The sequence below is a fragment of the Moschus berezovskii genome, chromosome 8, assembly GCF_049115385.1.
Source record: "Moschus berezovskii isolate FMDL1 chromosome 8, NW_MosBer_1.0, whole genome shotgun sequence".
Taxonomy (NCBI): domain Eukaryota; kingdom Metazoa; phylum Chordata; class Mammalia; order Artiodactyla; family Moschidae; genus Moschus; species Moschus berezovskii.
Genome location: NC_142467.1, coordinates 56,519,157 through 56,535,278, shown reverse-complemented (window position 1 = coordinate 56,535,278; position 16,122 = coordinate 56,519,157). Strand labels below are relative to the sequence as shown.

General features: G+C 41.9%; 1 protein-coding gene across 1 annotated transcript in view; it reads left to right on the top strand.

Moving 5' to 3' along the window:
- The first annotated feature begins 761 nt into the window (after nt 1-761).
- The window catches only part of KCTD16 (potassium channel tetramerization domain containing 16), a 314,820-nt gene continuing 299,459 nt past the window's right edge, over nt 762-16,122 (top strand). Inside the window, exons 1-2 of the mRNA XM_055431487.2 lie at nt 762-1,398; nt 1,763-2,923. Coding sequence (XP_055287462.1) covers nt 2,092-2,923 — 832 coding nt within the window. The 5' untranslated portion in view covers nt 762-1,398; nt 1,763-2,091. The remainder of the gene's footprint in view (nt 1,399-1,762; nt 2,924-16,122) is intronic.

The window sequence follows — 16,122 nt, the reverse complement described above, 5'->3', positions numbered from 1 at the left end:
ATGGAGAAAAAGGAAAAACAAAAACAGGAGAGAACATGGCTTAGTCCTCTTTGGGGGGGCGGGAACAACACTTTGTAGCTTGAACATTGAGGTCACTAGGTATGCTTTTATTTCTTTTAAACAAGCTTTAGAAGGGGCAATTTGCCCTTTAGCAGAAATTTAGTGCATATGCAAAGGAATTGTTTGTTGAGTTTTTATTTATTTTTTATTTTTTTAAAATTTATTTTGTTGGAGGCAAATTACCTTACATTAATATATTGGTTGGTTTTGCCATACATTGACACGAATCCGCCCCGGGTGTACATGTGTTCCCTTTCCTGAACCCCCCTCCCACCTCCCTCTTCCCCATATCCTCCCTCCAGGTTATCCCCGTGCACCAGCCCCAAGCATCCTGTATCATGCGTCGAACCTGGATTGTTGAGTTTTTAAAATGAAAAACCGCCGTGTTAATCTGGGTTGAGGGGTTGTTTCTGGGGCATGGTGGTGTCTGTGGAGGTCTAGAAACAGCACGAAAGGGCAAAGCAAAGGCCCTTGGAAACTCCAGACTCCCGGACAGGACGGGAGGGAAGCGGTCGCGCCGCGCTGCGTCCCCGCCCCGAGCCCCGAGCGCCCGGGGACTCGCGTGCCCACGGCCGGAGCGCGGCGTCCGCGTGCATCCCGGCGACCTGTCACCGAGGCGGACGTGACTCGGAGCTGCCTCCGCTCTCTCCAAGCCATATTCCTTTAAGATGATGTAATAGTCATTTCCCTGGATGGTTTCTTGCCTGCACTGCTGAAACAACAGCATCCGAACTGCACTGGGAACTGTGGAACCACCCAGCTCCTCCGCTGTAGAAGCCCGAGCCTGAGCCCCGCGCCGGCATCTCTGCGCCGCGGCGGCCGCCCGCTCCCACCTGGCTGGGAACATGGGAACCCGCTTGCCCTTGCCGGCAGGTGGGGTGGCTACCTGGGACCCCAGCAGGGCGCATCTGTCTTGCTTCTGGGCTTTCTGAAAAGCTTCTAAGTCCCGGTACCTCTTGCAACTCTCTTCTGTTTTAAGGATTCTTTCCAAAGGTTTGATTTTTTTTTTTTCCTTCCTGGAGTAGCTTTGAATATTTTTCTCTGCTTGGCTTCTTCAATCCAACCACTTCTAGTCACGGTTTAACTTTTTTGTGACTTGTTTTAACTTGAGATTGGGAGTGAATATATACATGCATATACACAAATATACATTTATATAAATATTTATATATATAATTATTATTTTCTAAGAACACATCTCTCTGGCACTTTTCATTGATACCTCTGTATTTTACCTGTTTGGGATTTTGACAAGCTCCAGACTCTGTGTGGCTGGAGATTTGGACTGCTTTGCAAATGGGTATTTCTTCACAAGAACAGTTTCCAGCACTCACTGAGGTAAGTTCCAGGGCTTATTGCTTTTCCTCTCCAGCTAGGGAAAGAAAATAAATCTCCTTTTAGAAGTTGAAAATTGCATATTCGTTTTTAATGCAGAAATCAAATAGAAATGTTTTTAATACTAAATGCTGGAGACAAAGGGATATAGATAAATATGTAGCCACAAAATACCTTGAAAGAAGCTACGATTTAGTTAAAGAATGGCTGAAATCAGTAATTCCAGGGCTGCTTATGTAAAATAATCTCTCTGTCCCTCCCTTTTGGTTTCCCTCCCTCCTTCTACCTCCCTCTCCTCTCTCCAGCAGTCTCTTTTTTTCTGACTCATGCTGTGTTTGAGGAAATAATTTTCTCTCTTTTCCTACAGACAGACCTCTCAGTAACTGGGGACCTGGCCGGCCTTGCCTACTGAGCTTGGGGGAAAACTGGCTGCAGATGAGTTGATTATATTCCATGAAGTCATAGCTTGCCACCTGCCAGGGTTTAAACTACTTCTGTAGCATCATTTCACCTGTGGACTCTTTGAAATTTTGCTTTGTTGGGGGGGAAAAGAAAAAAACCTGGGATAAGAGGAGGTTGTTTTTAACAAGTTAGCATCCTCTCCCTCCCTTATAAGTTGCTGCAAAGGATCAGGCTGTGACTCCATTGGATCGCTCCTTCACATCAAAATAGGAGAAGAAAAAGAAGAAAGGGACCATGGCTCTGAGTGGCAACTGTAGTCGTTATTACGCTCGAGAACAAGGGGCTGCAGTTCCCAACTCCTTCCCCGAGGTCGTGGAGCTGAATGTTGGGGGTCAAGTTTATTTCACTCGCCATTCCACATTAATAAGCATCCCTCATTCCCTCCTGTGGAAAATGTTTTCCCCAAAGAGAGACACAGCTAACGACCTAGCCAAGGACTCCAAGGGAAGGTTTTTCATTGACAGAGATGGATTCTTGTTCCGTTATATTCTGGACTATCTCAGGGACAGGCAGGTGGTCCTGCCTGATCACTTTCCAGAAAGGGGAAGACTGAAAAGAGAAGCTGAGTACTTCCAGCTCCCAGACTTGGTCAAACTCCTGACCCCCGATGAAATCAAGCAAAGCCCAGATGAATTCTGCCACAGTGACTTTGAAGATGCCTCCCAAGGAAGTGACACGAGAATCTGCCCCCCTGCCTCACTGCTCCCTGCTGACCGCAAGTGGGGTTTTATTACTGTGGGTTACAGGGGGTCCTGCACCATGGGCAGAGAGGGGCAGGCGGATGCCAAGTTTCGGAGAGTTCCCCGGATTTTGGTTTGTGGAAGGATTTCCTTGGCGAAGGAGGTCTTTGGAGAAACTTTGAATGAGAGCAGAGACCCTGACCGAGCCCCAGAAAGGTACACATCCAGATTTTATCTCAAATTCAGGCATCTGGAAAGGGCTTTTGATATGTTGTCAGAATGTGGATTCCACATGGTGGCCTGTAACTCCTCAGTGACAGCATCTTTCGTCAACCAATATACAGATGACAAGATCTGGTCAAGTTACACCGAGTACGTCTTCTACCGTAAGTGCAGAGCGTTCTTGTTGTTTTTCATGTGTATGGATTTGTTTAGCAGATATATATGTATATATGGTCTGCATGTTCAGTCTATGTCTAAGGAATGTTTTTGGATTTTTTTTTTTTAACTCTTGAGGTATAGCTAGAGGATTAGGGGTTATAATCAGCTTTCATGTTTTACCTAAGGTAACTTTGTTTTCCCAATCAACTCACAGAATACTTAAAGGCCTCAAAAATCACAGTATACAAGTGATATTGGTATAGGTAATATGTGGAATGAAAATAGACATGTGTGTCTCTCAGATATTGAACTGTGAAATAAGGCAATGATGAGAACTTGGCTGTTGGGTCATGGGAGTTTGGTAGACTCAGAGTGGCTGAAGTGCTACTGATGTTTTATCTGAACTTTGGGGTCCATTAAACTGGTTTCTGAAGACTGTCTTTCATCAGGGACGTTGAAAGCAAAATGGATGTTGCACTGAATGACGTGATCTTGGCTAGATGGCAGTACAGACTGATGAAAGACCCCTTCCCCCCAACCCCAAGTCTGAAATTTGCCTGCCTAGGCTTTCACGAATTTGTGATTTGATTCCTTAGCAATTTGTACTGAGATTTGAGTTGCACTGCAGACTTAATTAAGCTGAGCTGCATTTAGGATTCACCCAAAAGGAATGAATCCTCGAGAATTGTCAATCACACGCAGATAGAATCACTGGCATAAAAGGAAACCAGAAGAGGAAAAAAAATGAAACGATTGTACTGAAGCCTTTATAGTAAGAGTTTCTTAGAGTGAGTCCAGTTGTTTAAATGACAATTTACTGTACAGAATGCCTTATTTTAAGAATTACTATAAATTAACCATAAGCCATTGATCTCTGGGAGGAAAACAATCAATCAGTCTGTAAAGTTCAGTGCTTGATGAACTGCTGATTTTCAACAGGTCTGGGAGCTGGGTGAAGTGAATTCCATGAGAAATATGTTTCCAGTTTTTCCCTATTCTTATTTTAAGGAAAATCCATAAATTTTGAGGATTAGAGTATCTAAATGTCTCTACACATTAAGGTGTGACTGCATCTGTTGGACTGAGTTTTGCCTACAGTTGTGTTTATTCCTTTGGAGATGATGTTGGGAACCTTGGTGACAAGACCTGTGGGAAGCTGAGTTGTTCTGTACTGGGTTATCACAGATTTGGTTTTTAGAAGTGAAAACACATGGATTGCATAGAAAAAACAGCCTGCGGAGAAAAGTGGAATCAGCTAGCAGTTCAGTCGCATTCTGATGTTCTGTAACAAGCATTATTTGGTCCAATACTCCTATCAATGGCTTTTATCTATAATCTATACCTTCCTCTGTGTTGGGGCTTAGTGGCCAGATTCTGCTTTCTTCCTTCTGGTGAGTTTTCCATTAGTGTAGAGATAAAGCTTTAGCTTTTTAGCTTTCTATAAAGGAATATGACATTATCTGTGATTCTGTAGAACAGACATCTTCTAACTTGGAAAAAAAATGCATCGTTGAATTTAAATCTAGGTTTGTGATATTTACCTTGTTCTCCAATTTCTAATATTTGAAAATGGCCTCTTAAGAAACTTTAGTCAAACAGAAGAAAACATATCAGTCATACCGCCTCAACAAGACCACACTTTATTCCAGTCACTTGCTCATCTAAGTGAGACTTAGATCTTGAGTTGCCTGCTAGTTCAGTGACATCTCTGTGTTTATCAAGGACTCATCTGTATAATACTAAGCCCTCTGTAGATTGCTCCAGACAGACTGTGTTCTCTAATCATATAATCATTTCCTTTCTTTGTTGGATTGCTGAGAGGATGCCAAGGAGCAGGTTGCTCTTCATTACTCCATGGACAGATTAGCACAAACATGCAACAACTTCATATTGCATAGCACATATACTGCATATGATATACTTGCTCTTTGTACCTAACAACCAGAGCTAAGTGTTAACTCTTCCTCAGTCTCAGGATCAATAAAGCTGACAGCTGGCTTTCTAGGGTGCATGACAGCTTCCGTGCAGCTGCTTAGCCATAATTATTTAATTAGAAGCTGCCAACTGTGCCTCTATAAGCATTAATTCATCAAGCTGTTGTGCTTGGGTTAATGGGCCAAAACTCTGGGAGGTGCTCTAAAGCAGGGAATTGCCTGTATGCAAAGATGCCCCAAGCTCCGTCAATCAACCTATCGCCAACCCTGAGACACTGCGTGCATTGCAGAGGGCGTGGAGCCCAGAAACCACCACCTGCCTGCCATCCAGGTTTGAAGGGCAGTGGTTTGAAGGGCAGTGGTCTGAAGAGCAGTTTGTGTCTCAGGGAGCACCTCCCCATTTTCAAAAAAAACAACCAACCAACAGCAAAGGTGTTCTTTGTAAGGGATCCCAACTTCCTCCTAGGTTATAAAAATATCTGTAGATAAAGATAGGCGGTGACAAACTTCCTAGTTCCAAGGAATGAACTCCAAGAAATCAGACTCTTCTAATAACCAAGGGATAATGCAGAATTACTTTGCCTGGATCCATATCACAGTAAAAATGAACAGCAAGAAATTAATACTTTGCATATGGTGGTTGACAGTCATGGGGAGAGACCCCTTCTTCCTCTGTTTGCCTAATTTTCTTCTAGATTTTCCAGGGAGATCTGTCAATTATTAACATGTTAAATTCTTACCTCATTCAGTCTTCATGTAGACCTAAATTGATGATCAACATCAAGTAGTTTTGACTGACTGTTTAATGTAAAACTAGAAAAAAAGTCAACAGGTGTTTGTGTGTGTTCAATAGGGCGGCAAGAAATGTGTTTGTTTACACTGCTTATACACCAAAATACAATATGTGAGATATTATGGATTATGATTAACTTATCAGCAAGCAAGAAAATGTGAGTGGTATAAGAACATAGAAATGTCTGTCCTAGGATTGCCTCACAAAGCATTTTAATTGTTTTAATTTAAAACAACAAGAAGGTATTTTTCCCTCTTTCTCATACAACTAGGCAAATGATTACCTCTGTTTTCTTTCCGAGTATTGTATGGAGGGCAAAGTCATAAACGTCAGAGGATGACTTCTTGACTCACCTCCAGATGGAATGAGTTTAGTAATTTGGAAGACAGAAGTCCTGATATTGAATCAATAGCCATTCATACCACTTAGGAACAAAATCACAGGTATATGGAAATAAATGAATCTCTTATTTAGAGCCCTCTTCCAATGCCCTAGTGAGAGGGAAAGTTGTTCTTCATTGGAGAAGATTATTAAATTTTCTTAATCTTATTCCTATGAGTGAGTTACTTCAGACAAATGCCTGAAAGCATTCAGATTCAAAGGCATTTGCCTCTAATAGAATTGTGATAACCTGACCACAAGTACAGAGTTTCATTCATAACATCTAAAACCATAAACTGAATTCTGTGAATCATAGATAGAGACATCGATTCATTGCCTTTTCAACAGATTACTACTTGGAAATGCATTTTAACCTTTTTTGTCTTTACTTGGTTTCCTGACATTCAAAAGGTTGTTTCTACCGAAATTTCTAAATTGCTTTGCGTATATAGTATGTATCTTTAGAGTGGTTGATTGAGATGGGGGTGATGGAGAAAAGTAGATCAGGAAATGATTTCTTACTTAGAAATCTGCATGACCCTGTATTAGGAAGAAATGGTGGTTCTAGCCATTGTGAGGAACTTACCCAACATTGATTTTAAAACTTCTATAAAAGGGTGAGTTTTTAAAGTCACCAGTGATAACTTCAGTTTTTATTGTCCATAGAAATATGACGTTGGCACATTCAAAATGAAGACACAGAGCAGCAAAGTCCAGACCGTGAAGGTCTGGTGTTTACCTATCTCACCTCTTTCTGTGATGTTTTACTGTCTTTTCCATCTTAGATGCTCCCCCTTCCTCGTGCTTTAGTCATTCTTGCTTTCAAGTTCTTTCTCTTTATGCCACAATCAAGATGTCAGTAACGTTCTGTCCTGTCATTATATTTACAATATTTTCAAGGCATGGTGTTACTTTTTTCAGAGGTTTTTGTACGTAAGAAACCGTTTAATAGTCGTTGATCAGGTGACTTTGTATCCCAAAGGGAGTGTTCTTAAGGCCTGTGCCTTATTTTATAATTTATAATTTAAATATATAACATAATCTAAGTATAAGGCTTCATCATGAAGTCAGCCTAGACCTTGCTTGGGGAGATACTGGCTGGTGATGATAAAGGACAGGGGCAATGGGTATCGTTTTTTTCTTGTCTCTTTAAGATGCTGTTCTCTGACCATTGGGCTCAATGTAATGGTACTCTAAACATGTTAGTTGTTCAGTCACTAAGTCATGTCTGATTCTTTGCTACTCCATGGACTTCCCTGTCCTTCACTATCTCCTGAAGTTTTCTCAGACTCATGTCCATCGAGTCAGTGATGCCATCCAACCATCTCATCCTCTGTCGACCCCTTCTTCTGCTGCATGTTAGTAAAATATTCTGTCATTTGTTTTTACTTTCATGCTAAACAGGATATGTTACCTGAGACCAATTTCTTGTAAGAGATGATTTGAGTAGTTTCTTCCTAAGTCTCTGGCCTCCCTGAATGAATTTGGCAGCAAGAGAAATGTCAGTATGTGAGAAAAAAGGGGGAGAACTCTGTGATTGCCCCCAAGTCCCTTGATATGTTAAAACATATATGTGTGTGTGTGTGAGTATGATTAGAAAGAGCAGACCAAATGATTCTGACAGCCTGAAGAGATTTGGAACTTATCAAAGGAATCATAAACAGAGAAAATGCCGCTGAGCTCCATTTGGAACACCTCCAAGCACAAACCATGGAGAGGAGTGACAGGATGGAGGAAAGAGTGCCGGTTACATGCCCAGAAACAGTTCTTCTGAAAGGAGAGGGGGTGTTCAATCTCTGCGTCACAGCTGACTGTTGCTCTTTTCTTTGGTCTTTGCTCTAGCTTTCCTCCAATCGTGCATTTCTTGGCAAGTCAGCTAAAACATTTCAGTATAGAAATTTTCAAACACCCAAATGTAGAAACACCCAGCTCCAAAACTTACAGTGATTATTACCAGACTAATCTTGTTTCATGTAAATCCCTACCTACTTTCTCTTCTGTCTGCACTGGATTATTTTGAAACAGATTTCAGGTATTAATCATTTCATTCATCCATTAAAAACTATATGTTTCTAAACTAAAATGAATTTTGAAATGCATCACAGTAACATCATCACATACAAAACAAATAGTACTTTGATATCTTCTGATATCCAGTTGGTGTGCAAAATTTGATTCTCTCACAGTATTTTTTTTAAGTTGTCTTGCTTGAATCAAGAGTCAAATGAGGTACATCCATTATCTTTTAAAAATTTATTTTTAAAAGTGTATTTATTCTTGGATACACTGGGTCTCTGTGTCTGTGCATGGGCTTTTCTCTAGTTGCAGCCAGTGATGGCTACTCTCTAGTTGTGGTGGTTGGGCTTCTCATTGCAATGGCTTCTCTTGTTACAGAGCACAACTCTAGGCATGGGGACTTCAGTAACTGGGGCTCATGGGCTTACTTGTAGAGTCTTCCCAGAAGAGGGGATCGAACCTGTGTCCCCTGCACTGGCAGCTGGATTCTAATCCTCCGTACCATCAGGAAAGTCCCTGTTTAGTATCTTGTATTGCTATCTATAAAAGAAAAAGAATATTGCATATGACATTACCACAAAGTGGCAAAAATCTTAAATCTTTTTATTTCTCCCTTCCCTCCCCCTATCCCCCTTCACACTTTTTCTCTCTCCTTTCTTTCTTTTTTTTTCTTTCAGTTTATTTGTTTGAAGAAACCAAGCTATTTGTCATGTCAAATGTCTGGCACTCTGGGTTTTGTTCATCCATCTCTATGATCTCTGTGATGTCAGTAACACATTTTTCTTACCGCTGCATTTTCTGTAAATTTGTTAGAGCTAAACACCAGATTCTAAGGCTTGATTGGATTCAAGTTCAGAATTTCTTGCATGAAATCTTCCCAAGTGTTGGAAAGCCCATTTTTATTTATTTATTTAGGATCCTGATTTCTTTTTAAAAATTAATTAATTTATTTCAATTGGAGGCTAATTACTTTACAAACTTGTGGTGGTTTTTGCCATACATCGACATGAATCAGCCATGTGTGCACATGTGTCTCCCTATCCTGAAACCCCCTCCCACCTCCCTCCCCACCCTATCTCTCTGGGTTGTCCCAGAGCACTGGCTTTGTGTGCCCTGCTTCGTGCATCAAACTTGCACTGGTCTTCTAGTTTACATATGGTAATATACATGTTTCAATGCTATTCTCTCAAATCATCCCACCCTCGCTCTCCCACATAGTCCAAAATTCTGTTATTTACATCTGTGTCTTTTTACTGTCTTGCATATAGGATCATTGCTACCATCTTTCTAAATTCCATATATATGTGTCAGTATGCTATATTGGCGTTTCTCTTTCTGACTTGCTTCACTCTGTATAATAGCATCCATCTCATTAGAACTGAGAAGGAAATGGCAACCCACTCCAGTATTCTTGCCCAGAAACTTCCATGGACAGAGGAGCCTGGTGGGCTACAGTTCACAGGGTCACAAAGACACAACCGAACGATGAACACTTTTAGACCTAAACTAATGCCAGGTCTGGAGAAGGCAATGGCAAGCCATTCCAGTACTCTTGCCTAGAAAATCCCATGGACAGAGGAGCCTGGTGGGCTACAGTCCATGGGGTCACTACTAGTCGGACATGACTGAGTGACTTCACTTTCACTTTTCACTTTCACGCATTGGAGAAGGAAATGGCAACCCACTCCAATGTTCTTGCCTGGAGAATCCCAGGGATGGTGGAGCCTGGTGGGCTGCCGTCTATGGGGTCGCATAGAGTCGGACACGACTGAAGCGACCTAGCAGCAGCAGCAGCAGCATTAGAACTGACTCAAATGTGTTCTTTTTTTTATAGGTGAGTAATATTCTATTCTGTATATGTACCACAACTTCCTTATCCATTTGTCTGCCGACAGACATCTAGGTTGCTTCCATGTCCTAGCTGTTGTAAACAGTGCTGCAGGGAACATTGGGGTACATCGGTGTCTCTTTCAATTCTGGTTTCCTTGGTATGTATGCCCAGCAGTGGGCTACTGAGTTGTATGGCAGTTCTATTTCCAGTTTTTTAAGGAATCTCCACACTGTACTAGTTTGTATTCCCACGATCAGTGTAAAAGGGTTCCTTTTTCTCCATACCCTCTCCAGCATTTATTGTTTGTAGACTTTCTGATGACAGCCATTCCGACTGGCCTGAGGTGGTACCTCATTGTGGTTTTGATTTCATTTTCTCTGATAATGAGTGATGTTGAATATTTTTTCATGTATTTTTTTGGCCATCTGTATGTATTATTTGGAGAAATGTCTGTTTAGTTCTTTGGCCCACTTCTTAATTGGATAGTTTGTTTCTCTGGTATTGAGCTGCATGAGCTGCTTGCGTATTTTGGAGATTAATTCTTTGTTGGTTGTTTTGTTTGCTAGCAAGCCCATGTTTAATTTGCTTTGGCAGATTGAAATGCTATATGTTTTGGAAGCAAGGGAAGGATACCTTCTTATTGTTAGTTTTTTCATAATTGTCATATAGGCAAATGACAATTGGGATTTATTCTCTCCATTGTTCAAGTTGATTCTGATGATATAGCAGGCCTGTGTTTTCCTTTCTAGTCATCCAAGAACTGCCTCTGCTGTGCTTAGTCGCTCAGTCGTGTCAGACTCTTTGCAACCCGTAAACTATAGCCCACCAGGCTCCTCCATCCCTGGGGATTCTCAAGGCAAGAATACTGGAGTGGGTTGCCATGACCTCTTCCAGGGGATCTTCCCAACCCAGGGATCAAACCCAGGTCTCTTGTATTACAGGCAGATTCTTTACCATCTGAACCACCAGGGAAGCCCTAGAACTGCTTAGTATTCCATTGCTCTTCTTGTCACTAGGCTGAGTTACCATCAGGGATGCAGTGAACCTACCAAGAAGGCTCCTGTTGACTGGGAGAGAGAATCATTTTTAGGATAGCCAGGGAAAGTTTGCCTACTGGCTATTCTAATTTTACATTCTTGGATTTGTTCAACTGTGTGGAAACTCCACTGAACTTGTTATCTATGTTCCCCAAACCTCTCCGTGTGTTCCTTATCTCAGTAAATGGTTTCATCAGTTGCCCAGTTCCTCAGGGAAGAATAAAACCTGAGTGGCTCTTCTTTCTCCCTTACCAGTTCTCCAAACTCCAAGGTCTATTGGTTCTTTTCCATCATCCACCTCAAATCCATCCATTTCTTCCTGTCTCCACTGATGCTACTCTGGCCCAGGCCACCGGTATTGCTTTTCTAGACTATTACAAAGAATATGAAATTATCCTTCCCATCCACGTCTGGTGTGATCCCCTTTGGGTCTTTTCTTCCTGCTGCAGATAAGGTGAGATTTCTAATGTGTGAGTCTGACCATGTCACTCCCTAACATGAATCACAGCTGTTCATGACATGACTTCTGCTTCTGTCCCTTGCCCTTTCTGTTGCCCTCCCATCCCTTGCATTTTTAACCTCAGATCCTGAATGCTGTTATACACTTGCTTCTTCAGTTTTGTATGTAATGTTCCCTCTGACTGGAACTATGCCTCCACCTGCTTTGATTAAATACTTCAGGTCCCAAATCTACAGGTTCCTTTTATGGGAAGCTTTTCTAGCCCACCACATCTAGATTCAGTTCAGTTCATTCGCTCAGTTGTGTCTGACTCTCCGCAACCCCATGAATCACAGCATACCAGGCCTCCCTGTCCATCATCTAGATTGCTGCTGCTGCTAAGTCGCTTCAGTCGTGTCCGACTCTGTGCGACCCCATAGATGGCAGCCCACCAGGCTCCCCCGTCCCTGGGATTCTCCAGGCAAGAACACTGGAGTGGGTTGCCATTTCCTTCTCCTCATCTAGATTAGGTACCTCTTATATTTGCTCCAAAGGACCCTATTTTCTTTTAACATGACACAAATATTGCTGCATTATACCTGCTTATTTAACTATTTCTGTAACATTAGATAGCAAGTTCTGTGAAGGTAGGAACTGTCAGTCACATTCCTTGTGATACATCTGGCCAAAAACCTGCAAAACTGTAGGTACTCCATAAATATTTCTCAAAGAAGGAAACTAAATGCCCATTGCAGATCCCCTGGAGGAGGGCACAGCAACCTACTACAGTATTCATGCCTGGAGAATCCCATGGAGAGAGGAGCCTGGTAGGCTACAGTCTACTGGGTCGCCAATTCAGATACTACTGAATTTTCCTTCACGGTGATAGAAAATGGTTACTGAGTAATGCCCCTGACAATAAGATCATTTAAATTGCTCCAGAAGTAAAAACAAGACATTTGCTTCACACCAAGTAGCTGTGCTGTGTGACTTTGAAAGGAAATAAAGAGTGGGAGATCATGAAGGACAGGGGAAACTGGCATGCTGCAGTCCATGGGTTGCAGAGTCAGACACGACTTAGGTACTGAACAATAGCAAGAATACTCTGGAGGAATTATACAGTCGCTTTAGGTCATCACAGAGCAGACTTCTGTTATGGTCGTACATGCCACTGTCTTGAATCTACCATTACATCATTTCTTAATGGAAGAACTGGAGAGCAGTGATGGTGTGATTGCTCTGGTGTGATTAGTAGTAATGATGGTGTTTCCTGACTTGCCCTGAGTCCTAAGGGCAGGGCATCTTTCAGGGAGAATTCCATTTTGTATGTAAAGTGCTTAGCCTAGCTCTTAGCACCTGCACAGACATTCTAGCTCCAGGGAACTGAGAAAAACACTTACCAGCAGTGAAGTCTCCTGTGGTTTCCTGTTAGTTGATGCACCCAAGCAGGAGCAAATTGAAGCTGGGGTGGAGCCAGGGTTTAAGGAACACCCCAAGGAGAGACTTGGGATTCAGAAAAGTGCTGCAAAATAGAGAGGCATCTGCTAGAATGCAAAGTGTGCTGTGAGGATGACTAGCTGGCCAGTAATCTTCTTACTGCCAAGGGATTCTACTTCCTCCCTCCCTCCATTCTTAGCTCCTCAGTGATCAGAGGCAGAGGCAACGTGAAATGGTGGTTGAGAGCCTGGGTGTGGGAGCCCAGACTGTTTGAGTTTGAATCCCTACCTGTTTGATCACTGGCAAATCACTTGAATTTGTGCTTTAGTTTCCTCACCTGGAAAATGGAGACCGTAACAATGGTACTTGCCTCAGTGTGGTTATGAGAATTTAATGTGTTGCTATATAGAAAGTGCTGATGATAGCCCCCGTCAACCAGGCAATGCTAAGGAAATGTTAGTAAGTAATTTCAATGACCTCTGACAAGACACAGGTCCTTGCTGTAAATAACTCACCTGATTCTTTTTAATAGTCTTCCTGGATACTCTGTCCAGTCTGTTGATTCTATGCATGTTAAAAAAAAAGAAAAAACAAAAACAAACAAAAGCATCTAGAAGTGACTTTTAAAGAGGAAATTCAAGCTACTGATTTTAACTGAACCTGGATAAACATAAAAATAAACTCTTCAAAAAGCTTCTAATTCCAGTAACTCTTTTCTTCCCTTCGCTATTCCATAATGCAAGTCGTTAATAATGGCTTTTCTCCCCACCTTATTTTCAATGTGTGGTTTTTCAGAATCTTGGAGAATATATGGTAGGGTTTAAAATTAAGAATATAATTTAAATTATATATTCAGTCACTGAAGGATTAGAATAACCTTTTAGGAATCTCAGCCTAGAGAGAATTTTCCTTCATGGTGATAGAAAATGGTTACTGAGTAATGCCCCTGACAATAAGATCATTTAAATTGCTCCAGAAGTGAAAACAAGACATTTGCTTCACACCAAGTAGCTGCGCTATGTGACTTTGAAAGGAAATAAAGAGTGGGAGATCATGAAGGACAGAGGAAACTGGCATGCTGCAGTCCATGGGTTGCAGAGTCAGACACGACTTAGGTACCAAATAATAACAAGAGTACTCTGGAGTCTACTACCGTGTGACCCATTCAAAAACTGCCCCATGTGAAGAAATTCATACTTTTCTACTTGTATTCATCAGTTCCATTCTGAAGCAGAAAGTTCTGATAATTTCTGCACCCCCATTTGTGTGTGTGTGTTAAGTCACTTCAGTTGTGTCCGACTCTTTGCAACCCCCATGGACTGCAGCCCTCCAGGCTCCTCTGTCCATGGGATTCTCAAGGCAAGAATACTGTAGTAGGTTGCGATTTCCTTCTCCAGGGGATCTTCCTGCCCCAGGAATCGATCTTGCATCTCTTACATCTCCTGAATTGGCAGGTGGGTTCTTTTACCACTAGTGCCACCTAGGAAGCCCCAGTTATCCCCATTTACAGCAACTTTTTATTCTGAGTGTATCTGATATAATGTGATTGTGAACTACTTACATGGGTGAAAACAGGAGGCAACCCAGTCTCTATATAACCTGGTGCACATCTGGTGGCTTAGATGGTAGGCAATCTGCCTGAGATGCAGGAGACCTGGGCTCATTCCCTGGGTTGGGAAGATTCCCTGGAGGAGGGCATGGCAACCCACTCCAGTATTCTTGCCTGGAGAATTCCATGGACAGAGGGGCCTGGCAGGCTACAGTTCATGGGGTCGCAAAAAGTTGTATATGACTGAGCGACTAACACTTTCACACTTAAGAGACTTTTGGGCTGTGGAATATTGTGTTTTAGACAATATTGTAAACTGTGGATTGACACTGCCAGGCTGTTACATAGAGAAAAGGAGAGCCAGGTTCCAGTAATGGTGATTTTTCTGTAAAGGGAGCTGTGGAACAGCAGAGAAATTCTAGTGAGGGGGATTGGGGAAATGGGGCATATGACTGTTAGAGTGTGGCAGAGGCATAAAATCAAAGCCAAGGGAATACTCTAGACTTGAGGAAATGTTGCAGAGCCCTTGACGGAAAAAGAGCTGGCCAACAATGAGAAGCACATCGAGGCATTATGGTCAGGCATTATGGCTCAATTTCTTACAGTGTTAAGCATTCAGTTATGTCAGGTGCAGAAATTTTCCTATGGGACCATACTTGAAAATGTACACTGAAGTGCAAATGGAAAATAGGATTCCATTTGCACTAGTTTGGTTTTTAGCCAACTCGGTGAAATATCTTTTTCTTTAAACAGAGGGATACCTGTGTGAAGGTGTACATCTTGTCAAGCTGCCATGAAATGGCATGATGTTCACCCCTATTTGCATAAAAAAGCACTCCTTAGAAAGCACCAGTGTTGTTTGGCTTTTCTGAATAAATACTTTTTTGCCTGGAGTTCTAACAACTCTGTTCTAATGTGTGATACTTTCAACATTTTAAAGGCCATTTTCAGGTCTTTGGATGCTCAGTAATGTAAAATATTTATTTGTTTGGAATGATCTGATTGCTTCACACTTACTGAAGACCTGTCTCATATAAAGTACCTTTTTGTTTTTTGCAGGGTTGTCCAGATGAGACGGGTAGCAAATATCATATCTGTATGCAAAGAATTGAGATCCTGATTCACAAATTCCTCATGCTCATGATTTTCTAGTACTTCTCCACAATCTGCCAGGGAAGGGATTCACACTGTGCACAGGCCTCATGGATTGGAAACTGCAGGCCCTTGAAACTTTCCATCATCTGCACAAAGAACAAAACATCATGTGAAGCACAATTTAGTTTTATACCAAGATCGTGTCATCCCTCCTTAGAATGACCTCCTTTATTTTTAAAAAACTTTTTATTTTGTATTGGGGTGTAGCTGATTAACGAACAGTGTTGTGATAGTTTCAGGTGAGCAGCAAAGGGACTTGACCATACGTATGCATGCATGCATTCTCCCCCAGACTCCTCTCCCATCCAGGCTGCTACATGACATTAAGCAGGGTTCCCCAAGCTCCACAGTAGGTCCTTCTTGATTATCCATTTTAAATATAGCAGTGTGTACATGTCCATCCAGACTCCCTAATTATCCCTTCCCCCATCCTTCCCTCACCCCACAATCATAAGCTTACTCTCTAAATCTGTGTCTTCTCCTGTTTTGTAAGTTCATTTGTATAATTTCTTTTTAGATTCCACATATAAGGGATGTCATACGATATTTCTCCTTCTCAGTCTGACTTACTTCACTCAATATGACAATCTCTAGGTCCATTCATGTTGCTGCAAATGGCATTTTAGAATGAC